This window comes from Myotis yumanensis, unplaced genomic scaffold (assembly GCF_028538775.1).
Source record: "Myotis yumanensis isolate MYYU_CA2020_CCGP unplaced genomic scaffold, mMyoYum1.0.hap1 SCAF_13, whole genome shotgun sequence".
NCBI classification, from domain to species: domain Eukaryota; kingdom Metazoa; phylum Chordata; class Mammalia; order Chiroptera; family Vespertilionidae; genus Myotis; species Myotis yumanensis.
Window position 1 is genome coordinate 36,905,092 of NW_027223764.1, and position 27,478 is coordinate 36,932,569.

The 27,478-nt window shown below is 39.3% G+C and overlaps 1 protein-coding gene across 3 annotated transcripts in view; it reads left to right on the forward strand.

Moving 5' to 3' along the window:
• Positions 1–27,478, forward strand: part of REEP3 (receptor accessory protein 3) — an 80,894-nt gene that overhangs the window by 44,297 nt on the left and 9,119 nt on the right. For 2 of the 3 annotated variants that reach the window (XM_070432836.1, XM_070432833.1), the window contains exons 3-6: positions 11,589–11,665; positions 14,467–14,587; positions 14,764–14,877; positions 22,421–22,568. In XM_070432836.1, coding sequence (XP_070288937.1) covers positions 11,589–11,665; positions 14,467–14,587; positions 14,764–14,877; positions 22,421–22,568 — 460 coding nt within the window. The remainder of the gene's footprint in view (positions 1–11,588; positions 11,666–14,466; positions 14,588–14,763; positions 14,878–22,420; positions 22,569–27,478) is intronic. The other variant, XM_070432835.1, reaches the window with a different exon arrangement.

Consider the following 27,478-nt stretch of genomic DNA (forward strand, 5'->3'; position numbering starts at 1 on the left):
AGACCTAACACTTCAGTTTTATTATTATATCCTTCTTGAGAAGATTAGCAAAGTAAATTATGGAAGCCAACTGGGGAAGTTTTTGTTATTAACAGTAGTGTGTGAATATAACATCAGCCTCGTAATCAACCTTCTTACCTTCTCTCTGTAGGAGGCAGATTTAGACTTGCTCTTAGGGAACAGTCTAAGGCACTTCCTCCTTGGGAAGGGAGGGAGAGTTCACCGAGTGGCCACTCTTGAGATAACTGGGCTCTTGGGTTGTTGGGTAGTCAACAGGGACCGTCCTCATGGAACTTCCGGGTGGAAGGGCCTGAAGGCTTCCCTTTCCTGAGTAGTTTGCTCTAAGCTTTTGTCTGCTCAATTGCTAGACATAAACAGTGCCTCTGAAAACTGGACTAAAGGCCCAGCTTCTGTTTCTTTAGCTTTTTGGTTTGGGGGGTGGGGGTGGGCGTGGGGAGTGTTTGTTTGTTTGTTTGTTTTAATAATGATGTACCTAAACAGTGTTATGAAAATAAGGGTACATTTTAACTTTTTACACTTAACAAATTACCACACAAAACTGAGTCCATCATCTTTTCTCCAAACCCCAGCCTGTTCTGACATTCTGTTTATGAATGATACCATCTTTCTCTGCCTGATGCCACCAGAACGTGCACAGAGTAGCCTCCCACTGCAGTGTTCCTCTCACTTTAAGGGGCATAGGATTGCCCCTGAGATTTGTTAAAATGCAGATTCTGATTTAGTTCACATGGCCTGCGTTTGAGATTTTGCATTTCTAACAAGCTCCCAGGTGATGACAGTGCTGCTGGTCTATAGACCACAGTTCAGGTAGCAAGACTTCTGTTGTGTATGTTCTCAACAGTGGTTACACATCAAAAACTCTCATGGAGCTTTCGACCCCCTCGCTGCCCTCTCTCTGCACTTTGTGATGATGGGGCCTAGGAATCTATATAAATGTTTTTAATCCCCAAGTAATTCTTAGCAAAAATCAAGGTGAAAATCATTTACGGGTATCCTATTTTATTGTGAAAGTGAATGTAATGACCACACTGTGCTTTTTAAGTATAAGTTTATGTATGCAGATGGACTTCATCCTAGTTTCCCTGTTGTAGGGCTGGCCATATCCTAAGTTCTGCTTCAGTGAAGTTTCTCTTGAGAATCATCCATCTTGCTTTCTGCGTCTCTCCCCAGCCTTTGTTCTCCTCCCTGTGTTTACCCAGGGCCTTCATGCTGTCCTGCACTCTGGCACTCGGCCAGCCCTTCCTTACCCCAAGTATCCTGTGTTCCATCACTCGCCTCTCTCTGCACTCACCCCAATGTGAACCTCAGTTCTCTATGTGAGGTTGACTGCACATGCTTTTGAAGGAAAGCAATTTAATAACACAGGCTCATTCCAATCATGACAGAGATTGATTCTTCCTATAGTTTTTTCCTACCAATCTTTGCTTCTCAAGAAGGCTATGTTTTATCATGTGGTTTATAAAGGCTGGTTCTTACTATCTGAATGATTATTGCATGTTTAAATATGCTACAAGTTGTACATAGAGAGTGGTATCTTAGCTAGAGAATGAAATTTTTCATTTACTATGTTAGTCATATAACCTTGTCAGTCACCTGGAGAAAGAAGCATACCTTTTAAAAGGCCAAAGATGCCGAAACCGGTTTGGCTCAGTGGATAGAGCGTCGACCTGCGGACTTGGAGGTCCCGGGTTCGATTCTGGTCAAGGGCATGTACCTTGGTTGCGGGCACATCCCCGGTGGGAGATGTGCAGGAGGCAGCTGATCGATGTTTCTCTCCCATTGATGTTTCTAACTATCTATCTCTCTCCCTTCCTCTCTGTAAAAAATCAATAAAATATATTTTAAAAAAATAATAAAAAAAATAAAAGGCCAAAGATTTATGTGATCTGAAGAGAAACCAGAGTATGGGGAGCATACCTTTTAGTGACTATGTTAGTTCACTTGTGAAAATAGCAAGATGGAATTGACTATGTCATGGTAGATTGGGCACAGGGGGACTTTGGTGCCTAAGAAGTGATTCCAGCCCTGGTGAACACCTCAAGTAGGCAACATAATGGGCCAAGACTTTGTGAACACCAAGGAAAAAAGAAGGTAGGATGACAGTTTAGAATGGAAACTTGGATGATCACTAGGATGTCCATTTAGACCAGTTTAGTTCTTTCTATCAGGGTAGGCACTTACCATGCTAACATCTGGAGAAATGCTATGTGGTATTATGAAAAGGGAACTGTGCCTATTATATTTATTATCCCATGTAAATCAATTGGACTTTAAACAATATAAAAAGTGAACTTACGGGAATATATCTGAAGAAACCCAAAACATTAATTTGAAAGAATATATGCACCCCTATGTTCATTGCAGCATTATTTACAATAGCCAAGATTTGGAAGCAGCCCAACTGCCCATCAGTAGATGAGTGGATAAAAAAGCTGTGATACATTTACACAATGGAATACTACTCATCCATAAAAATAGAAGGAAACCTTAATTTTTTCGACAGCATGGATGCACCTGAAGAGTATTATGCTAAGTAAAATAAGTCAGTGCCAAACCAGTACCGATACAGAGAACAGACTGACGGCTTTCAGAGGGGCAGGGTGTTGGGGGCTGGGTGAAAAAGGTGAAGGGGTTAAGCAAAGAAAAAAGAACTCATAGACAACAGTATGGTAGTTACCAGAGGAAAAAGGGGTGGAGGGGCAGGTAGAAGAAGGCATAATAGTGATGGAGGAAGACTTGACTTGGGGTGGTGAACACACGATACAAGTACAGATGATGATGATGCCTTATAGAACTGTACACCTGAAACCTATATAATTTTATTAACCAATGTCACCCCAATAAATTCAATAAAGATTATTTTTAAGAAGTGAAATGTGAATTCTCAGCCAGCATGGACGGACAGAATTATTTTGGACAGAGAAGTCATTCCTTCCTAAATTCTGCTCCTGGCAACTATGCCCATAAGCAGTTCCTGTGTTTCCACTGCCTTTTCAGCACTTTTTAGAAAATTAATTATCTTCTAGTTTTTAAACATTTTTGCACTTTTTCCTTGTCTCACGTTCCTCAAACTACCAAGGTTGGGGTGAGATACATGAGGCTTCTGTGATTTGAGGGCACTGGGGAAGACCAAGGCAATATTATGACCATATTTCTGGTTACAATCTGCCCATTGTAATACCAGGGACATCTATGTAATGTGAGGCTTTCTTCAAAACATCAGGCTCTTCTGGGAGGTCTTTGGCAGTGGTACCTGGAAACTGCAGGTAAACCATGTTTGCTGTGAGTTCCGCATCTAAAAACTAACTCCCAAGTAGCTGAGTCCTGAGGAGCTGGAGAAAGTGGAGACATTCTTAAATGGGCAGTGGGGGAAGAAGTTCCCCAAAGTTGAAGAAGCTCAAATCAATCCCAGCCTCACATATTCACCCCCAACACATGCCCCATCTTTAAAAAATAAAAATGCAAAAAACTGTTTTCAACCATGGTCTCTCTTCACTTTGAATTGAACTTCAACTAGCTTATTTTCAAGCAAGCTTCTAACTTGGCACAGCCCTGGGAAAAATCCCATAGCTGAACCATCTGGGTTCGATAAAAGAGGGAGTTTTTCTTTTTGATTTCTCACATTTTGTTCCTTTTTGTTTTTTAATGGGGGAAATCATTATGAAGTAACCAAATTATTGCATAATGTTAATGAAATAGGAGAAATCTTTTCAACTCTATACTATTTCTAAAAAATTCTATATTAGAAGGCCTCTCTGTGGTCTCCAAAATGTGGTGCAGAATTAATGTCTGGGGTGAGTTGACTTGAGTGAACAACTAATAATGGTCAAAAAATAAAGTTCTCTTTGGGTGGTCTGAAATTCATCAGTGTTTATTTCTTTTGAGACTCAGCAAAGATTTTTTTCCCAGTGAAGCATATTTTAGCATTTTATCCTCTGGATTTACTTAGTGTGGTTATAATTGAAATCATTATGCATATGTAATTTTCCTTTTTTTCTTAGAGACCAACATTAATTGCTTTATGATTCCAAGAGTCTGAAATTAAGAGATGTTGGAAAGTTGTTGAAAACAACTGTAACAAAATAGGCTATTTTATGTTATGAACTGCTGTTTGCAGTCCAGAGTTACTTGTTTGAATCTTAAAACTAAGAAACTGTTAAGTAAAAGTCTGTTTGTTTTCCCAAACTCAGGGTACTAGGTCCTGAGTGCGTGATGATAAACAAGACAATTTTGGCCCCTATGGGTTGTTATAGTCAAATAGCAGAGGCAGATGATATGTAAACAATTACACAGATATGCTACAATGGAAAGTACAGTGCACAAAGCACATACATGACCTGTGGAAGGCTTTCCTTTAGAACTGAAGATGAATACAAGGCAAATGAATAATCCTATATAATAAAACCCTAATATACAAATCGACTGAATGGCGGAACAACTGGTCGATATGACGCACACTGAGCACCAGGGGACAGACACTCAATGCAGGAGCTGCCCCCTGGTGGTCAGTGCACTCCCACAGGGGGAGTGCTGCTCAGCCAGAAGCTGGGCTCATGGCGGGCGAGCGCAGTGGTGGTGTGGTGGCAGGAGCCTCTCGCCTCCGCTGCAGGTGGGCAGTAAGGAGTGAGGGGTCCCGGACTGCGAGAGCCCTGGACTGCGAGAGGGATCCCAGACTGTGAGAAGGCACAGGCCAGGCTGAGGGACACACCATCTCCCCCCTTCACCCCCCCCCTCCTGTGCACTAATTTCATGCACCGGGCCTCTCGTATATAATAAAATAGCAGTTATATGTTGGATCAAACATTGTTACTCTTATCCTTTTTGGTCTTCTTTTATTAATTCCACCCATGAAAGCTTCTTGAGATTAGGGATGCCTTCACACCAGGATTTATGATGATTTCCTGTCAAAGGGCTTTGTTTATAATAAGCCCTAAGTAATATTTATCAAATTAACATATCACATAATTTTTATTTTTATCATTCAAGTAATATTTAGTAGTTATGTCACTTAACATATATGGTTGTTGATATTGCTGTTATAATATCACACGTCATAACATAGAAAGAATAAGTTTTATAAAGATACAATTTAAGAAAAATACTTTTTAATTAATATGCCACTGCTGCTGGTATCTCGAGGTACATGCCTCCCGCTAGAACATGTTAGTCTCCTATATATTTGGGGCCTGTGCATTGCTCTCAGTTTCTGTTATGGAAATCCTAAAGATTATTTTACAGTTGTAGTTAACTTTTGTTTGCTTTGTTTGTTTGTCTGGGGATCTAAATCAGTTTCGTAAAAATTGTCTAAGAATGTGAATCATAGAACCTGTTTTGTTTTAAAAAAATGTTAAAAGATCATGAAATGAGGCCAATTTTTCTTGGCATCTGGGTAGATAAATGCATACCTATTAAATGGAGCATGGTCTTTTGATATTAAATTTAGCCTATGGGTATATTCATTTTACAGCATTCACTCAGGCTTAAAATATCCTCTAAGAGAGAGTAAAGCTAAGAATACCATCACATGACTGTCTGGGTTTCTGAAATGCTAAGGCTTTATGAAAGCCTTATGGATTATGAGTAATAATAAAACGAGTGCTGGCTTGTTAAGTAAGATAATCTCTTCTATGCACTATATAACCTAGAATGTGATTTTAGATGCTATGGTTTTACATCATAGATGATTCCATAATCATCAAAAGAACTTGCCTAATTATAATAGTGTATTTTCTTAGGAAATAAGTTAATCTGGGTATTTAAATGATTTTAAGATTCCATTTGAGGAATCTTTTATTTATATTAAATGAATGTATTTATCACGTTTCTCTAGTCATGAAAAATATAGTGGATAAAGTATTCCAAGATTGAAATATGACAGCCATTGCATTGTAGCCACTTTCAAAAGACATTTATTACCAAGTAGGAAAAATGGAAATTACAGTATTGCATGTAAGTTAGCCCAGTTCATTAATTCTTCTAATAAATGTTTTTTTAGCATCTGTTTTGTGCCAGGTACCTACCAGGTATTAAGTATGCTCTTGGGAAGGAAAACAAAGTAAGCAAAATAAGCCATCAAACAACTTTTTCATGTAGTTTTCACATCAACTTTTATGCACTTCAGTTTTTGGCTATCTCAGTCTCCTACCCAGAATATATTTAATTTAAACTTCATGGGTATTTCTAACAAGCTTATAATTTATCTGATTTCTTGACCTATCAAAAGCAGAAGGGGATCACTACTGAAGTCATATATACTGACAACACAGCTGATGACTAACATTCACACAGAATAAGTCACATTTGCCAATGGGTCACAATAAAAATTCAAAATAGTACTATTTCTCTGGTTCTGCTTCAATCTGCTACATGAGAACATCCATCTTTCCTATCCTTCAGTTTCTTCCCACATCCTTCTGGGAGTCCCCTGTGTGCATCTCAAGCAGACTTTCATAAAATGGTAGTCCTCCTCTCTATTTCCAGATCATTGTAATATCACCCATCACCACTAACCCGGGCACTGGCTGTGCCACAGATGGCAGCCCTGGCACTGTGACTGATACCTACCTAATTCTGGGACTATTGCTCCCGTGGCCTTGCTCTGGGGTAAGGTGAGCTGCTAAAATTATAATGTGCAGCAAAAATGCAGTGGTGAAAGAAATATAGAAATGTATTCTTTTCTCCCGTAAAAGTCCTGCTTGGATATTCATTTCAGCAAGGAATTCTCAGTAGCCGTTTCAACCTGGGGCTCTGTTCACCTGTAACATAGAGCTCCCAGGCTGCTCTGCTCGGTGCCCTCCCAGCCAGCAGAAAGGAGGGAACTGACCTGTGGGCGAGCTCCTCCCACTTCTCAAAAGCCTTGGCTCACAGTCTGTTGGTAAGAATTGGACACATGACCCCACCTACCTGCAAAGCGGGGGCTAAGAAGTACTGGTCCTGGCTGGGCCACTTCCCAGCCACAGCTCTGTTATCGTTATGACTTTTTGAGGACAACAAGCCGTCACCTCTGTCTGATTCTCTCTTGTTTCACTGTCCTAGACCTTTCATGGTAGCCCCCCTATCTCTAACACCCAGAGCAGCTGAGAGCATCCTCAGCCACATACTCTATTCCATCTGTACCCTCGGCAGTTCCCTTTCCACCTGTATAGACAATTTTTCTAAACCTTTACTGCTCTCCTTAAATCCACTCATCCCCAGCTTTAAAAGATGGCCTGCCCTCCTACCGCAGAGTAAACATAGAGGTCATCAGCTATGACCACTTCAACCCTCTCGACAACATGGCCACTCTTTCCTCTCCTTTTGTCCCGAGGAAGATCCATCCCTGCTTCTTTCTTGAGCCCACTCTTCTTCCTAATCTTCTTAGCCTCATCTTGGATCTGGTTTCATTAAGGATTTCTGCTTTCTCATAATTTCAGTCTCACTGTCTCCATGGTAAAACATGCCATCCTTGAGGATTCAAACATGCTTTCATTTTGCCTCAGGCTACTTTGTATTCCCCCTTCCTTTTTTCTCTTTAAACCAGATCTCTTAAAAGACTAGTTTATATTTACCCATCATGTCTTCACCTCCTATCTGCTGTCTAACCTTTTGCAGGCCCATATTCAGTCAACAGTTCATCAACGTATATTTCCTGAGCCCCTTCTGTGCCGGGCACAGGGGCTTCAGCAGTGCACAAAATAAGGCCTTTGCCCTCTTGGGGTTTTACATTCTAGTCGGGGAAGGTGGGGAGGGGCAGTAAATATTTGTTAGATGTGTCTATGATATGTGACATATGCTAAAGAGAAAAATCAATCAGGATAAGCAGTTAGGAGGATAGAGATATTTCAAGCAGAGTGGTCAGGAAAGGCATCTCTGATAATTATTTGCACAGAGACCTGAAGCAAGTGAGGAAGCTCTTCATATGAGGAAGAGCATTTCAGGCAAGGAAACAGCATGTACTAAGGCTCTGAGGCAGGAGCCTATTCACACACATGCCCAAGGACAGGAAAAGGGCTACTGTGCCTGGAGATGAACAGGGGAAGGAGTAGGGGTGCTGGTGCCAGATCCATAGGACCTTCTAGGCTGTGGTGAGATTCCTGATGGGGGCCATGGGAGGGATTTGAACCAGAGAAATGACATGATTTGGCTTGTGTTCTAAGGCGATAACTCTGACTGCTCTATGCAAAATAGACCCAGTGTAGCAGAGTGATCAGCTCTGGGAATCATCCAGACAGGAGATTATGGTCATCTGGGCCGGGAGGTATCTGTGGAAGTGATGAGAAGTGACTCCGTTCTGGGGATGTTTCTAAGAGCTGACAGGCTGAGTAGTGCTGGAACCTTCCATCCTTCCAGTGGAGTTTCCTCTCCACACTCCACATTCTTTTCCTTTCTTATGGCCCAGGAAGCTGACCCATACAGATGGCATCAGCTCTGGCTTCCCTTTGAGTTTGCCCATGAGGGGCAGAAGACAGGGTGAACATGAGGACAGAATATTTTTTTTTTTTAATATATTTTATTGATTTTTTACAGAGAGGAAGGGAGAGAGATAGAGAGTTAGAAACATCGATGAGAGAGAAACACCGACCAGCTGCCTCCTGCACATCTCCTACTGGGGATGTGCCCGCAACCCAGGTACATGCCCTTGACCGGAATCGAACCCGGGACCCTTCAGTCCGCAGGCCGACGCTCTATCCACTGAGCCAAACCGGCTTCGGCGAGGACAGAATATTGTTCTTCTCACTTCCTGCCCCCACTAGTTGGCTGTGTCTCGACCTGAGGCTGCAGCCCTCCCCTACAGTGATCCAGTCTGGACTCCTGGAAACCTTTCCCATCCTCCCTCCTTCACACCTAGGGGTGATGGCAGTTCCTGCTATTGCTAGCTCAAGAGTACACCACTATCCTTTATTGATTTTCCTCTCCCTTGCCCACAACTTATAAACAGCCCCTTTAGTAAGCTTTCCTTAATTTCTTATGATCTTGACTCTTACCGAAGCTAGAGCATCTAATGTGAAAATAACAGAACTTTTTTTTTGGTCACAGTCATTCACTCATTTTTCTCCCCAATAAAATGTTAAATCCTTGAGGACAAAAGTTGTCATATTCCTATTTCTGTTACCATGACATGAAGTAGGTAGGGTTTGCTGCAGTTTTGTCAATGAATGTTATAATATAGTGATGCCACTTGAGTCCTTAAGAATTACCTAAATTATGCTTGATATGAAAGATTAAAAGTAGGGTGTGTGTGTGTCCATCTTAGTGCTTATAGGTATAAGTTTCACCTTATTGGATAATTCAATTCAATTCCCTGGGATCAAAGAGACTTACTTTTAAGAAACAGTTGAGTACGTTTTCTTATTACTCATTGTTCTTGCAAAACTATCTAAACAACAGTTTGTTGATTTTACCAATTGTTTTTGAACTGGAAAGAAATACTATTTGATCACAGTTTTTCAAGAACATAAATTTTTACCAATAAAGATGATGCCAGTAACCTTTTTTTCCAGTAACTTGAAAGGGGGATAGTGATTTATTAGTTACCTGTTAAGTGACTTTATTTGCATGACATTTTAATAGCACTTATTCCCATTATATTTGATTGCATACACTTACAAGATTATCAATGTGATTGTTTTCCTACCAATTTTTTTGTTTTAGTACTGCATTTTGTTATTGGTGTTTTCTGCTGGTCTAAAGAATATTTTATCATCACATATTATTAGTTGTGCTTATAATTTGGTGGCTTGCCCTCTTCTTGTCTTCTTTTTTTAACCTTGACTTATTTCTGTTTTTCCTTTGGGCAAAACCTTAAACAGTAGGCTGGACAGCCTTGAGGTATAGTTTTAATAAAAGCTTTGCTGAGTAATCATTTGGTATAAAATCTCCACCAAATCCATTAGTGGGAAAAGGAAGTAATATCTTTTCAAGGTTAACTTTCTTTGTGGTCGCTCCCATGAATAACACACACACACACACACACACACACACACACACACTGAATTCATTTAACTATTGCTTGGATTCAACTATATTTGAGATCCATATTTCTTATAAGGAGAACAAAAATTCCACAAGGTTAAGAGAGCATGTTGTCAAAGAATTTATTTATTAAATATAAGTTAAAACCATAGAGTTTTGCGTATGTAAAATTTTAGCCAATCCCCCAGGAAAATGTCCAGGAACACCCCATTGGTTAGTTTGTTGATGTTTTTTAACTAAAAAGGCATACCCTTCTTTATCTTCTGTTTATCCTTTTTTTAAATTGCTGACATAATTAAATATTCTCACAACCTAAGTACATACATGTTTTGCTTTTTTGGAGATGAACTTTCTATATTTTAAAGCAGTAATTTATTTTGTGGGTTTTAAAATTAATTTGATAATTTTATTTGAAAAGTGAATAAGCACTTGACTACACTGAAGCAAGGGTGTTTTTGAAATCTATGGGGTGTGTAGCAGCTGTAAATCCAAGAACTAGTCTTTCAGGGCATTCCACCAGTTACTGTCTGTACAATCCCTTTCACCTTTAGTAAGGTCTATTAACAGGCAAATTAAGACTCTCCTTGGAGTATTATTTATTGTTCTTTTCCACTTGGAAGATCACAAGCATAATGATGGTTGTGAAATTGTGAAATAATGAATAACAAGCATTGACTTAAATAATTTATGTTTCTGAAAGTTTCCTAAACTTTCTGTGAAAGTGAGAATTTAATTTAAGCCCCCACCTTCCCAGGAAAGATGGTGATAATGTTCTCTGAGATCCCTGTGCAAAGTATAGTAGAGGGAGAGAACTGAAAAAAATTGGTTCAAACACCATCATTTTTTGGCTGTGTCCTTGTATGGTGGAAGGGAGAGAGCTCTCTGGGAGTCCTTTTAGGACACTAATTCTTGAGGCCTCTACCCTCATGACCTCATCACCTCCCAATAGCTCCACTTCCTAATACACAATTGGGATTAGGATTTTAACATGAATTTTGGGGGGACCCAAACATTCAGTCTATTGTAACTGTCATTGTGGTAATGGATTAGAAGAAAGAAATGGATGTATGAGCCGTAACAGATTTATATGTAGGGAAAGAAGAAGACACTAATCTTAGATTTTCAAAATGAGTGACTAGCATTGTGCATATTACAAATCCAGGATTGTTCTTTGGTTTCTGAAAAGTTTCTATATGTGGAAAATATAGGAATGCAAAATTTAAAAAACTGATACAGATTAAATGTGGTCTACCATATTATTTATATAATAATTTAAATAGCTAATAGTCTCCAAAAGAAGGATTATAGATAAGATCTTCTACTTTCCTGTAGTTAAGAGAAATATATCCTGTTTTTCTAATTCTTTCATTCAGATCCCTATATTACATTATATCATGCCCAGAGATGTGTTATTCTTTTGGTTCTTGTATCCCAGGACTGCTGATAGAGTGATGTGTGGAGCTCAAACATGAAACCTATTGAAAATTAAACCATTGCCTTCTGCATTTGATCCAACATACTATATATATAGAAATGTATATATATGAGATATACAAAATTATTTAGTTACAAATAATTTTACTTTATTATTTCATAAGTATTTTTATTATTGGCAGGTTCGATGGATGATGTACTGGATTGTTTTTGCTCTCTACACTGTGATTGAAACAGTAGCAGATCAGACAGTTGCTTGGTAAGTTCTAGTATTGAGAAAGGACCAGACTATAGAGTTGTTATCAGGTGTCCTGAGTTCTTATCCTGCTTTTGCTGTTAACTAAGTGAATTTGATCAAGTTACCTAATTATCCAGTGTCTCGTTTTCTTGATCTGGTTTCCTCATAAGAACATTACTTTCCTTACAGTCTCTCTGGAATAAAGGCAGCTTATTCTTCTCCCCAGGCCACTCCCTCCCCATCCCCCACACATCTCCCAGGATCTAGAATAGAGAAATTGGTTCTCATTCTTTTTTTCCACACTGATGTCTTCAGGCTATTTTTCTTTATCCCTTCCTAAAAGACTCCTCTTTTGACACCCATAGCAGTCCCTCCCCATCCTTAAAACTCTCATCTACAATCAAATTGGATTGCATACATAGGGACACCCATTGACCTCCAACTCTGTTCCAAACCTCAGAGATAAAATTATAAACCTCTGATATAAAGCACGTTTATACCCTCAAGGATTTAACATTTTACTGAGGAACAAATACTTAATGCAGTGGTTCTCAACCTTCTGGCCCTTTAAATACAGTTCCTCATGTTGTGACCCAACCATAAAATTATATTCGTTGCTACTTCATAACTGTAATGTTGCTACTGTTATGAATCGTAATGTAAATATCTGATATGCAGGAATGTCTTAGGCGACCCGTGCAAAAGGGTCGTTCGACCGCCAAAGGGGTCGCGACCCAAAGGTTGAAAACCGCTGGCTTACTGGGACAACTTGAATCTCCTTGTGCTGTATTTCAGTAGTGCGTTTCTACCTGAACCTTGCCATCACGTGGAAAAGTCCTCCTTTCAGAATCTGTAAACTTACTACCTTGCCAGTATCTTAAACTGCCCTTGCTGTGCTCACCTTCAGCCTAAATAAGCCCAATTGTCTTTAGTTCTTTCCAAGGCTACTAAATGAGCTGAAAAAATCAATCAGTTGCTCATATAGGTATCAATTTGAACTTCCCTACTTCTTTTACTTGCTTTTGGTCAGTTGCTACTTCCAATTCCCTCTTATATCTGTTTCAGACATTTACTCTTCTCTCCTTAAACTATCTGACTTTGCTATTCTCATCATATTCTCACGGCACATTAGGTCACATTGAATTGCTAGAAAAAAATTGAAGTCATCAGACTTAAATGTTCTTAGCATCCTGCCCTTATTTATGAATTTCTCTGTACTACATCTCATCCATCTTTCTCTTCCTTTTTCTGTCCCATAGCTCATTCATTTCCCTGGTATGTTTTTGGTATAGGAATTTGGGAGAGGGTTTTCTGTTTGTTTTTAAATGTCCGAACACAGATTCCAAATCATGGTAGGCCTCTTGAGTCTCAAAGTTCTTTTTGTAAAGACCTCTCGTTGTTTTATGATTGCAAATATAGCATATATTATTAAAAAACTGGCCCTGGGCAGGTGGTTCACTTGGTGGGAGCTTCATATACCAAAAGGTTGCTGGCTCAATTCCCAGTCAGGGCACATGCCTAGGCTTCTGGTTTGATCCCTGATCAGGGCACATAGAGAAAGCAACCAAGTGGTGTTTCTCTCTCTCTCTCTCTTTCTCTCTCTCTCTCTCTCTCTCTCTCTCAAAAACAACAACAACAAAACTCCTCAGGTGCGGAATAAAAAAAAAAAAAAAACAAAGAGCAATGTAGGGAGCATTTACCACAAACAGTGAAAACCAGAAATTCCTCTGTGATTGCAGCATCACGGAGACCTTCTGCTGGCATTCCTCGCTGCCCGATACCCATCTGCCTCCTCAGAAGAGTCCAGGTTTTTCAGTCATTGTGTATCTTCATGACCACAGGATGTTGATTCCCTCATGCTGTATTAGTTAACTTGCTGTGGCAGCAAGTAACCCTAAAAGCATAAGTTAGAAAAACAAACGTTTATTTCTTGTTCAAACTATATGAGGGCAGATGGTCACTGCCGCTTTGCTGGGCTTGACTATTTTAGGTGTCTCTTCTTTATGGGACCAAGGCTGAAGAAGCACTTGTCACAGCAGAAGGCAAACATTTAAAGCAAGAGGGTGGGGGTGTTGGGGTGAGGGAGTCAAAGGGCATCTAAAGCTTCTCCTTGCATGTGACTTGTCACACTCATTCTGTTTGCAAAAGCTGGTCACATGGTTAAGCCCACTGTCACCGCTTGGGGAAGTGCACTCAGCCTACTGGGAAGGCATTGCAAAGTCTCATGAAAAGGGGCATGGGCCAGATCTAACCCTAACTCTCAGTCTACCACAGTGGTAATTCCATTTCTTTTGCAAGTGAACAATTTAGGTCTGCAAAGTGCTGGAATTCTGGCCAAATGAGATGGGAGGGGAAGTTTCCTGGGAGTTCTGAGCCTGAGAAGATGTGTGTATGGGCTAACATTGTGCACATGTGGCCTATAAATGTAAGTCCTTATGGTTGGAGGTGTATCAGGAACTGCCAGGGCTGTTGGGCTCTGCAGACAGAACGGGGCTACCTCACTGCCTGGTTAAATGCTGTCAGTGCCCTCTGGGCTGCCACACTCGGTTGGCAGCTTCCCTGTGCGCAATGCTTACACTGAAGAATCTTCACTGGAAGGTGTGAATCTCTGTGGGGATCAGGTTGCTCTTCCCTCAACTGATATCTATATTTAACTAAATTAGTTTGTCATTCAAACACAGGTGTTTCTTCGATCTCTCACTTTTACGTATGAAAATTTAACATAGAGACTGAACTTTTTAGGAAGTGTTTTGTTACTTGTTCATTGTCTGGAGTTTCTTTTCATTGGCTTTTTTTTTTCTCTTCAAATTTTTTCTTGTTAGGTTCCCCCTGTACTATGAACTTAAGATTGCTTTTGTCATATGGCTGCTCTCTCCCTATACCAAAGGAGCAAGTTTAATATATAGAAAATTCCTTCATCCACTTCTTTCTTCAAAGGAAAGGGTAAGATATTTAAATTATTGCCATCAATCATTTGTTAGAAATATATATCATCAAATGCTTTATGCTATAAAAGTTTTGAAATGATTATATTATGGGGGGAGTCCTATTTTTTTGCTTCCGGACACTATACTTAAATATAATTAATATCTATGTGGTTGGGGTTTTTTTCCTCCCAGGAGATTGATGATTATATTGTACAAGCAAAAGAACGAGGCTATGAGACGATGGTAAACTTTGGACGACAAGGTTTAAACTTGGCAGCTACTGCCGCGGTTACTGCAGCAGTGAAGGTAATCTCTTATTTACAGTGTTTACCCAAAGCACATTAAGTCAATGGATAAAGTAGGGTGGCTCTTTATTTCAGATCAGTATGAAATGTTGGCAGAATTTTGCTCTCTGTTTATTTTTTTAATACTGGGAAAAACAAGTATGTCATGTTATAAGCATTTTTACACATTTTCTGTAACTAAATATTTTGAAACTCTTAATCGATCACAAAATGAGAGCTAGTTAATAAATAAACCAGAAAATGTCATTTTGTCATAACTTTCCTACTTTATAAACTTCAAATAGTTTGAGTAAATCACCTTTAGTAAAGATGACCGTTCTTTCTTTCCTTGTCTTTGGCATTCTCTCTCTCGGTGGCAATATCTTGATAGGATTTCTGGCTTACTTCTGCACCCCTACTTCAACCAATTTGAGGTAACTGATTATTTAAAATAAGGCATGGAAAACTTGAGATTTTACTTAGCCACTACTAATGTCATGTGTTGTGTTTTGCAAGCCAAGTTATCAAATGAATGCCTTCTGTGAAAACTTGCATTGTGGCTTTTGGATTCCTTTGCATGTAGTAATTAGTGTGGTTTATTTTAAATGTGATAGTATAATTGATTTTGGTGTGCAGTGTATGCAGAGAAAACGGGCTTCAAACCCCAAAAGTGCTGAGTATGACTCTCTAAATAACCGTCAGCAATTTACTTAACTTCTGTATTCCTTAGTGGTTTCATGTATGAAACAGGGATAATATACCCATTGGTGAGGGAATGTATAAATGCACAGTGCTTATCAAAATATAGTAGGAACCCAATAAACAGAAATATCATGTATCTATCAAAATTCAAGGGAAAATTTGATTTTGTTGCTATTAAGTTAAATTGAGACTAAATAGTATTCTAGCTTTTGAGTTCGGCTTTTTCAACTTAGTTATTTTGAACTAAAACATTAATGCTATGGAAATATTCTAGTTAAGTGGTGATTTTATATAATAGCAATGGTGAAGGGATATAAAATGTCAAATGGGACTTCTTTTTTCAGGGTGATCTTTAGCTGAAGTATCATAATTAATAGGATTAACAGGATAAAAAGTTGACATTATATACTAGAAGTGTTACATTGATAATTAAGTGGAAACATCCTATCTAATAATAGACAAACATGGTAATTGACCATACCTTTGCTACGCCTCCCATTGGCTAATCAGCGTGACAAGCAAATTAACCGCCAACAAAGATGGCGGCTAATTTGCATACTGCAGGCATAGCAGGACAGCGCCATCCCCCCTGCCCTGCCGCCACCCGGGCCTGCTATCTGCGACCTGGGGCAGCAGGCGTCCTTGTGCGACCCAACCCAGGGTGGCCGGGCAGTGCAGCAGCGATTGGCCAGCCCGCCTGGCCACCATCCGGGCATCCCGTGTGCGACCCGACCTGGGGCAGCCAGGCGGGGCAGCAGCGATCGGCCAGCCCGCCCAGGCATCCCGTGTACAACCCGACCCGGGGCGGTGCCCCAACCCCCAGATCGGCCCTGCTATGTGCACGACCCGGGGAGGCGGGGCAGGCACCGAGGGATCGGGCCTGCCATCTGCCACCCGGGGAGCGGGCCTAAGCCAGCAGGTGGTTATCTCCCGAGGGGTCCCAGACTGTGAGAGGGCACAAGTGGGGCTGAGGAACACTCCTTCCCCCCCCTCCCCCGCCAGTGCACAAATTTTTGTGCACCAGGTCTCTAGTTAACTACATAACACTATACATGTAAGACAAGTCTTATTAATTATTATCTATCAGCACTTTAGTACAGTTTCCCTATTATTGGCTTCTGAAGGTTTTTTATTAGTAGAGATATAAGCAAATACCAAAATAGCAATATTTCCAGCTTATTTAAGGATTATTTTTTCTTGTAGAAGAAGTACATTTGCTTTTTATATCTTGCTTAATGAAAATGCATTCCTGGTTCCCATGTCTAATAAAAAAGGTCATCCAGGAGTCCCACCACTCAACAACTAGGAATTGCATAGTCAAAATAAGTGTTATCTCATAGAAATACCTCTCTGTAGAATCATATACCTATATTTCTGTTTTGTGACTCATTGTTTGTTTTTATTTATATAAATATAAGCCTTAAAGACATCTCCCTTCAAAAGCAGGAAACAGAGAGCATAAAATCATCTAAGTGACCACTTAGATAAACACTTATCCCATAATTTGAATTCATTATGGAACTTTCCCTTTTTGTTTGTGATTTCATGATGCTTTTGTTATCAAGATCACTGTCTGTGAGGTAGCCCTTGCCATTCTCAATGTGAGCACAGGAAGGTTGGCTTCAACCATCCTGGATCTTATTCATTAGAAATACTCATTAAACATGCTGAACATAACATCACAGTAACACTATTTGCCTCAAGTTGTACTGTGCCTATTTTAAAGTAGGTGAAATTAATTTCATCTCTGGAGATGTCAAAGAAAGACACCATGATGGAAGAATCACTGAACCAGACAATTCATACAGAGGAATAAATTGAAACTGAAATACGAAAATAGGTCAAGTTTGAGGAGAAACTGCAAGAAAGCCAGGAGTTAGGTTTGAGAATTGTTTAAAAATTTTACAACATATAGTTTCTTAAAATATATCTTTTAGGCTAAAAATATTTGGACTCTTGGTGTGACCTTTAAATATTGGTAATGCCCCTGACTAGGTTTCCTCAGTTGAACCACCTGAGCCTGTTAGAGATTAAAATAGGAATCTAGCAGAGCATTTATTACACCGTAAAGCAATTTTCTGAAAATGTTACTCAGTTCTATGACCTCATTACCAGGCATCTGTTCACAAGGTCAATGTACGAGTTTATTTTGGCTGAGCAAAGCATAAACATATGAAGGACCTTCAAGGATTTTGCTGAGGGTGTTCAGTATTACGTAGATTTTCACATGAAAAATGCAGGTGGCTTTTGTACAGATGAACAGCACTACTGCCGGATGAAGGACAAGTTAATAAGACTGTTAGTCACATTAACCATCTCTTAGAATTTTCTCTGGCAGCCTTTGGTAAATTATTTAGCAGATATTATTTTCAAAAAATCGATTATCACAGAAATTAGAGCCTTACAGGTAAACTTGATGATCTCTAATTGACTTCAGGTGTTCAGGATTAGGTCAGAGATCTGACATCTTGCTGTCTGTTTTAGTGGCTTTCAGTTTGTGAAAAGATTTGAGGATATTCAGCTGCTTATTAGCAATTTTAAAAAGAAGGCAGTTGTTCAGACAATGGGAAAAAATGGCCATGCTATTTCCCTATTGTCTAGGAAGCAGAATGTTATAATGAACATGGTGTTCTATAGCAGTCAACTCATCTGCCATTTTTAGCTCTGATGCTGCCCCAAATCAGCCATGAGATTTTTGGGCAAATCATCTGCACTCATCTCTTTCAGTATAAATTTTCTTACCTGTAAAAACAGAGGGGTGAAACTTGGCTTCTAAAACCTCTTATATCTCTAAGAGCGTTTCTCAAGGGGGTTGATTTTGCCTCCCAAGGGACATCTGGCGATGTCTGGAGACATTTTGGGTTGTCACAACTGAGGGAGAGGATGCTACTCCTAGCATCCAAGAGGGAGAGATCAGGGAGCTACTTCATATCTTACACTGCACGGGAAAGTTTCCCTGCAACAAAAAATTATCCAACCCAAAGTAGCAATAGTGCCGAAGTTGAGAAAGTATGATGAGTCAGATAAAGCTAAAGGATATTTAAATAGGTATAGGTAGTTTTGGTGGTAGATTACAAACAATTTTTCTTTTGTATGTTTTTCTCCGTTATAAATGTTCTTTGATAAATATGTTTTTTCACCTTAAAACCACTAAAATACATTATTCACTTAATGCAAATACAGTCAGTTCTATTTTAGACTTGATCAGATTAATTGATGAATGTCCATAGGGAAAAGAGATTTCCCTAAAACCTGGCAACTTGCCTTCTCTGCATTACAGTGTAGTTTGTCAAGGATAACAGAAATAGAGCTTACTGGCCATTCATTGTTGAACAGTATGGTAAGAATTGTTCTGTAAAAGATTGTTGTAAGCTTATAAACATTATTGAAAAATTTTTTAAAAATATATTTTATTGATTTTTTACAGAGAGGAAGGGAGAGGGATAGAGAGTTAGAAACATCAGTGAGAGAGAAACATCGATCAGCTGCCTCCTGCACGGCCCCTACTAGGGATGTGCCCACAACCAAGGTACATGCCCTTGACCGGAATCGAACCTGGGACCCTTCAGTCCGCAGGCCAACGCTCTATCCACTGAGCCAAACTGGTTAGGGCAACATTATTGAAATTTTTATTATGCATCTCATTACAATTAAAACTTCACTTATACCATCTATGACTAATTTTGCAATATTAAAGAAATTGTTGGGAAAAAAGGGGAGGAAATCACTCATCACATCTGCCTAAACATTATCCTGTTCATTTTTTGCTTATTTTCCCTACTTATAACCATACTTCATACTTGTAATCATACTATGCATATGATTTCGAAATCTGAGGTAGAGGGGACGTATTTCCACTTATTTTATTACAAACATAATTTCTTTCTTAATAGACTTTTTGTGCTAAAGACATAAAAATTAGAGGGAATAGGTCTGCATCTAGGTGTGATTATTTTATAATTAGAGTTTTCCCTGGATGCTTACAATTTATATAATGTTTTCTGAGTTCACAATACTGCATTAATTTTCTCTTTCCATATTAACTCTATTCTGGGCACATTAAAAAATATACAGTGGGAAAATAAGATTTTTTTGAAACGATAATGGCTGTTGAAGTGTTGGGAGTCCTCAAAGGTGGTGTACAGTCTCTATTTGCTTTTCCTGGCCTTTCTTGAAACCTTGAAGAGATTGATAATAATTAGGGCTGTAGGGTTGGTTACTCGAGCTACATTAAAATCTTTGCTGTAAGTAGATCACCCAGATACCTCAGGGTTGGTCCTTGCTCACCTTTAATTTAAACCTGAAACAAACCTCTGATGGATGGTATAGTCTACCCATGTAGATACCCATGGCAATACTTGTAGTTTGCATTTAACCTCTGTATAAAAACACCAGTGTTTATGTTTAAACAAGCCCCTATCTTTAGAGAACTCAAGCAATCAAGAGCAATAAAAAAAACCCTGGCCAGGTAGCTCAGTTGGTTAGAGTGTCCTCCTGATATGCCAAGGTTGCAGGTTCGATCCCCTGTCAGGGCACATACAACAATCAACCAATGAATGCATAAATAAGTGGAACAACAAATACATGTTCTCTCTCTCTCTCTCTCTCTCTCTCTCTCTCCCTCCCTCCCTCCCTCTCTCTAGCCTTTTTGTTTTTAAGAGTAATGAAAAAGAAGAGGCATAAAAAGAATAGTTTAATTATTACCTGCTCAGTATGTCAGTATCAGTACCATATCAGGTACATTAGGAAAATTGAAGAAGCCTAAGGTTTATTCATCTTACCTAGTTTCTTAAAATCTTGTTTTGGAGGCAAAATATATACAGCACAACAGAACTAACAATGTGTGGGTTCATTTGTGATTAGTAAGTAGTTGATTATACTAATTACTTATACTAAGTGATTAGTTGAGTATACCCAAAGATACCAAAGTTTGTGGACGATATAAAGCTAGACTGATTCAGTGGCACTTTGACTCATTTGCATTCTGAGATGTACTTTCTTGAGTAGGAGGGCTTGTTTGGGCATTACAGCCAGCCTTGGAAATTGCATCTGAGTCGAGTAGAGGGTAACATGGATGTGTATGACCTTTATCATTTGTTTGGCAGTAGGTAAAAAGTCAAGAATTTCTAAGAGAGGGCACAGAAATACAAAGACAAAATAAAGACATTGATAGTTCTGAGAAAACCAGGCATCTGTTTCAGAGAGCACTGGTCACTTCCTTTTATTTATTTTTATTTTTTAAAATATATTTTTATTGATATTTTGCAGAGAGGAAGGGAGAAGGATAGAGAGTTAGAAACATCGATGAGAGAGAAACATTGATCAGCTGCCTTCTGCACACCTCCTACTGGGGATGTGCCTGCAACCAAGGTACATGCCCTTGACCAGAATCGAACCTGGGACCTTTCAGTCCGCAGGCCAACGCTCTATCCACTGAGCCAAACCGGTTAGGGCGGTCACTTCCTTTTAGTATCTGTCTGAAATCTGCAGTCACCGATATCTGAAGTAAGTAACTGATATCTGATGAGGAAGAAAGAATAATGAATTAAACCATGCCAAGAATGTTTTAAAAAATGTGTGGAACCCAGTTACTTTTGTTGAAGATATAGACCCTGTAATCAAGTAATTTCAAACTCAAAAAAATATGGTAGAACTGCAAAACTTAAGTGGGGTAAGGCATTTGATTTTAACATAATATATCACAAACTCAGAGTAGCTGAATCAAGACCGTTTCCTTCAGGATAAAATACATGTTAGCAGTAACGTTCAAATGTTCATAGTGCCATACCCAGGCTTTGAAATTTAGAGATAAACCATTATGGACAAATTTCTATGGTAACTTTATAACTAGAGGCAGTCATAAATTGACATGTGTGAGAAGGAGAAAGAAGTGTAAAAATCCACCAAAAGAATATTTTTAATTCAGCTATACATAAGAATTGAGTCATCTATGTGCTAGGCAAATTTTCAAAATGAGTAAATTTAGAAATCTTTTTTTCTCTTTCCAAAGCTTTATACTTTAAGGGGAAATCTAGTTATGTCTAAAAGGTTCAGAAATGCCCTTTCTGAGCTGTGCAATGATGTAATAATTGAACTTTCTGCAGCAGCGGAAATGTCCTGCATCTGCATTATCAAATACAGTAGCCACTAGCTACATGTGGCTGGCTGCTGAGCCTGTGAAATGTGCAATTAAGGGCCTAGATTTTTAGTTTATTTAATTTTAGTTTATTTAAATTTAAATATCCACGTGTTCAGTGTCTACCATATTGTTAACATGACAAAGTCAAATTTCACAGTGGTAGATATGCCTTGCCAGAGAGTGAATTCATTAACTGAATGTCATTTTGTATCCAAGATTCTTAGGCTCTTAAATTTTTTTTTTTACCCTGTTCTGGGTAGAGACATTACCACTCCTGACGTAGTTTAGCTTACAATAGTACCGCTCTTACTTTAAAAATGTCTTCTGAATCATAAGCGTAAGCCCCAAATGATAGTTATAAGAGAGAGCAAAATTAGGGGTGCTGTTTACTCTGAGGGTAAGCTCTATATGTTTTTACACTTTAAAATTAAATATAAAGGTGACATGTTTGGGATGGAATGTGCTGATATCTACAGTTCACTTTGAAGTGCATTAAAAATTGTTGGGTGGATAGATAAATGATAGATGTGGGATAAAGAAAATAAAGCAAAATGCAAATGATATATGGATGTTCACTCTATAATAATTTCAACTTTTCTGAAAGTTTCATAATAAAATGAATAAGCTTCATGATCAAGTGTTGGGGGACATGTCCCATGTAAGCATATTAAACATTTTGAACTGTACTTTCCTTTCTGGGATCTGTCCCTTCTCTGTTCCATAGAGCCAAGGAGCGATCACTGAGCGACTGCGGAGTTTCAGCATGCACGACCTGACAGCCATCCCCGGGGACGAGCACGTGAGGCAGAGACCATTCCAGCCTCCACCAGAGACAAAAAAGAAAAGTAAAGCCGCCTCCAGTGAGTCTGCAGGTGCGCCACTTTGCTTTAATATATCATCCTTTCACAGTTTGATACAGAGTCAGGATGGGTAGTAAGATAATCCCTGGTAGCTCTGAATCGGGGTAGACAAAATGTCCTTTTAAGCTTATATTTTTGAGCTTTACCCTTAACTGTAGTTAGTACATGCCTTTTGTTGACTCTGGAGATAATCCAACTAAGAAAGTAGTGGTAGCCTTTTGTGCTGCCATGAATGTTTAGAAGCTCTGGGAGTGGTTACCCTCACTTCCCCGCCATCAGTACTAGTTCTGACCTGTGATCAATACTCTTTCTCCCTAAACCATAGTGACATCTAAGGAGTTTCATAGTTAAACATTCTTTACTGTAAGTACTCTGAACAAATAAGTATATTGACTCACAAGATAAAAGGTTTTAAGTGGGTGACAAAAGATGACTCAATTTGAAAATAGGATTACTCCAATGGAAAATGTGTTGAAATTACATGTATTTCTAGTTCAAGAACTAACTTGTAAGCATATTCTAATGTAAGTCATGAGCATGTCATAGTTGACATATCTAAAACTTTACTAAAAAATGTTATATTACACATAAATAAAAAGACATAGTTCCTTAGTCATTTTGTCACATATAAGAAAGTTTTAGTTCAAGGCTCAGCTGAAAACTAAGATCTTCAGGACCACTTATTAATGTATTATTAAGTCCATAAGGTACAAGGCTACTTGATGATCTTGTTTTTTTTAGATTTCTTTTGAGGAAGATTAAAAATCATCCTTTATAATTGAAACTAATTTGGCTCTGGCTAGTTGGTTAGATCATCGTTCCAATATGCCAAGATTGTGGGTTCAATCACCGGTCAGGGCACATACAAGAATCAACCTAGTGCAAAAATAAGTGGAACAACAAATGGTTGTTTCTCTCTCTCTCTCTCTCTCTTTCTCTCTCTCTTTCTCTTTCTCTCTCTCCCTCCCTCCCTCCCTCCCTCTCTTCCTCTCCCCTCTGCTTTCCCCCCCTCTCTCCCTTCCTTTCTCTCTCTAAAATCATAAATAAATATTTTAAAAATAATTAAACTGGTTTGAAAAATAAAATAACTGTCTCTTCTTATAGAGGAAAATAGTGAACTTTCTTCTGAGTTCTTAGAATGAATAACTTCACAAAGTTGATGACTAATATCTGAGAGATAGGCTTGGCCATTGATTAAGGTTGTAATATCTTTAAGAATGAGGAACCATTGAACTTTGAACCATCATTCTTATTACATAAATAATGTAAAAGTAGTTTCTAATATAGGCTTTTTCTTAATATGCCCCTAAAAATTAGCTATGCTGATTTTTTTGTTATTGTTGTTAATACTCACCCAAGGATATTTTTCCATTGATTTTTAGAGAGAGGGAAAGACAGAGATAAATATCCATGTGAGAGAAACATATCGATTGGTTGCCTCCTGTATGAGCCCCGACCAGGGCCTGGGGAGGAGCTTGCAACCAAGATACATGAACTTGACCAGAATCAAACCCGGGACCCTTTAGTCCGCAGGCCAGTGCTCTATCCACTGAGCCAAACCGGTTAGGGCCTGATTTTAATTACAAGCCAATTATTGGCAACTTTATCAAAGAATACAGCTGACCAATTAATACATGAAAAGGATATTTAGCCTCAAATAGTAATTTTTGTTCACCAGATTGGCAAAAAGTTTTAATTAATAGTGTTCTGTGTTGTAACTATTCTAGTTGTATGTTGCTGTGTAATAATAAATCACTTCCAAATAGTGATTTTAAAAAATATATTTTTTTATTGATTTCAGAGAAGAAGGGAGAGGGAGAGAAAGATAGAAACATCAGTGATGAGAGAGAATCATTGATTGGCTTCCCCCTGCAGGCCCCACACTGGGGATTGAGCCTGCAACCCAGGCATGTACCCTGACTGGGAATTGAACCACAACCTCCTGGTTCATAGGTCAACACTCAATCACTGAGCCACGCTGGCTGGGCACCAAATAGTGATTTTTTTAAAAATTATGGTCATTTATATTGTTCATAGTCTGGGGGGTGACTCGGCTCAGTAAGGCAGTTCTTGCTCAGGGTCTTGTACATCTATAGTCAAACAGCAGCTGGGGCTGGAGGCATAATGTGAAAGGCTTCTTCACTTACACATTTGAGCTAAAAAGAGTCAAACAGCTGGTAGCTAAAACAGCTGGAGCTTCTCCAGCATATCTCTCTCTCTCTCTCTCTCTCTCTCTCTCTCTCCATGGTCTCTGAGGATCATTGGACTCCTTACCTGGCAGCTGAAGGCTCTCAGAGCCAGTGTCCCAAGAGAAAAGTGTCAGAACATGTGTTAAAACCACCACAGCAAGCATGCTAGGAAACAAACACTCTCGTATACTTTTTATGAGAGATTTAAGTGGAATAATCCTCTTGGATGACAGTCTGGCAATAACTATAAAAATTTAATCCCTTTAACTCAACAAGAAACTTCTAGAAATATGCCTTAAGGAAATAATCAGACAAGTGTTCAGAGATGTATGTACAAGTATGTTCATCTCATTGTTTGTAGTAACAAAATGTTGGAACAAACCAAATACCTATGAGAAATGTTTAAGCAAAAAGGTGCTTTATTAGCCATGAAAAATAATAAGGTCAGTCTATACTTACTGAAATGAAAATATAACCAGATTGTAGGGGAATCTATACTAATAAAAGGGTAATATGCTAATTAGACTGGGAGACCTTCCGGGAGACCTTCCAGACGTCCTTCCGGACAAAGCCATGGTGGCGGGGCCAAGGCAGAGGTGGTTAGGGGTGATCAGGCCAGGAGGGGAGGGCAGTTGGGGGTGAGCAGGCTGGCAGTGGGGGGCAAGCAGGCCAGCAGTGGGGGGCAGTTGGGGGCGAGCAGGCCGGCAGGCAGAGTGGTTAGGGGTGACCAGGCAGGTGAGCAGTTAGGAGCCAGCGGTCCCTGGTTGCGAGAGGGATGTCTGACTGCTGGTTTAGGCGGGATCGGGCCTAAACTGGCAGTCGGACATCCCCTGGGGGGTCCCAGATTGGAGAGGGTGCAGGCTGGGCTGAGGGACACCTCCCCCCCCCCCCCCCCCATGCACTAATTTCATGCATTGGGCTACCTAAACAATAACAGCTAAACAGTGTGTGTATTATAATCCTGCACCAATAGTGTTATATTATATTGCGTTATAATATAGAGACACAATAGATAATAGAGAGTCTGGGAGGATATTACTAAAATATTAACAGTGTTTAGCTCTAAGTAGTAGAATTTTAATGATTTTTTAAAAAGTCAACCTTTCACTCAAAATCAAAAATAAAACAACAGCACTTTCCCTTTTGAAAATAATTAAGTACTAAATTTTTTTATCATGCATTTTTTCCTATTTCATTTACTTCCAAAATTCCTCAAGAAAAAAAACAACACACAAATTGCTTAGTTTTTAAGTGTGGAAAGTCTTTACTGGTTCATGTAATCAATACATTTACCTCAGAAGCTCTGTTTGTTCACACAGGCAAACTCAAATATCTACAAAACGGGACCCCTTTGCAAACTCACCATGGTCTGCTCTAGGCAGTTTGAGGTTAGCTGATCAAAAGAAGTCCTGCTTTGATGAAATCATTCAAATCTTTATGTTGTTGCCACGGGAAAAAAGATCTTCCTCCAAATGCTTTCCTGTAAGACAATGGATGCGTTGAACATGATTGTTCACGTCCCTTGAGAGAACACCATGTTTTGATAGGTGGAAATATTTTCTCTGCAAAGAACCTGCTGCTCCCATATTAGTTACAAGTGGTTCAACATTCAGTTTCAATACCAGTGCATAAAGAGATTCCTTGTTTGTTTTAGGTGCTTTATATATTTATCTAATCCTTAAGATGACTATGCAGGTTAAGTATTTTATCCTTATTTTGTAGATGAATGAACTGAGACTTAAAGGAGATTAAATTATTTATTAAAGTCTACATACTTAGTGACAGAAATGGGGTACCCAAGGTTCCTAAGCAAATGTTTACTTTAAAAAAAATCTTGTAATATACTCTTATTTATTTCAGAGAGGAAGGGAGAGGGAGAGATAGAAACATTAGTGATGAAAGAGAATCATTGATCAGCTGCCTCCTGCACACCCCCTACTAGGGATTGAGCCCACAACCCCAGACATGTGCCCTTGACTGGGATCTAACCCGGGACCCTTCAGTCTGCAGGCTGACGCTCTATCCACCAAACCAAACCAGCGAGAGCTTTAAAAAAAAAAAATCTTTATTGTTGAAAGTATTACATATGTCCCCTTTTTCCCCCAGTGACACCTTCTGGCCCGCCCCTCACCCCAGGCCTTCACCACGCTATTACTCTTTTTAATTTATAAAGAGGCTACACTTAGTGAGACAATTGGGCTGAAACTATGAATTCAAGTAATTTGAGCAGGAAGGACCTTAGAGATGCTTTAGTCAAAGGTAGCAATTAGGCGACAAGCGTATTCCCATGCCCATGCCAGCAGACATTGCTAGTGGATTGTGGCACTTTCCCACAATGGCTCAGAATCCCACCTCACACAGTGCCCCGGGCAGCTGGCTCAGAGCTGGCATTGACATAGAAACCTATTCATCGTCTCATCTCTCACCACCTTACCAGATAAGAAAGCAGGCCTGGGAAAAGGCATGACTCTGGGTCTCACAGCTAATAGAAGACACAGTTGGGGGCGATCATTTCTCCTCACATGTGTCCAGGGTTCCTTCCACCACAAGAGCTAAGGCTCCTTCCAAGTCAAACTTTCGATGATTCTGCACTTACATCCATACGTGGAAACTGTTTAGAGCTGTGCCTGGTACATGCTAAGTACTGGATCAATATTGGCTATTACCACTTTAAGGAGAGAAAACTTAAAATATGCCAACTGTAAGATGTACAAACTGCGAATAAAAACCAGG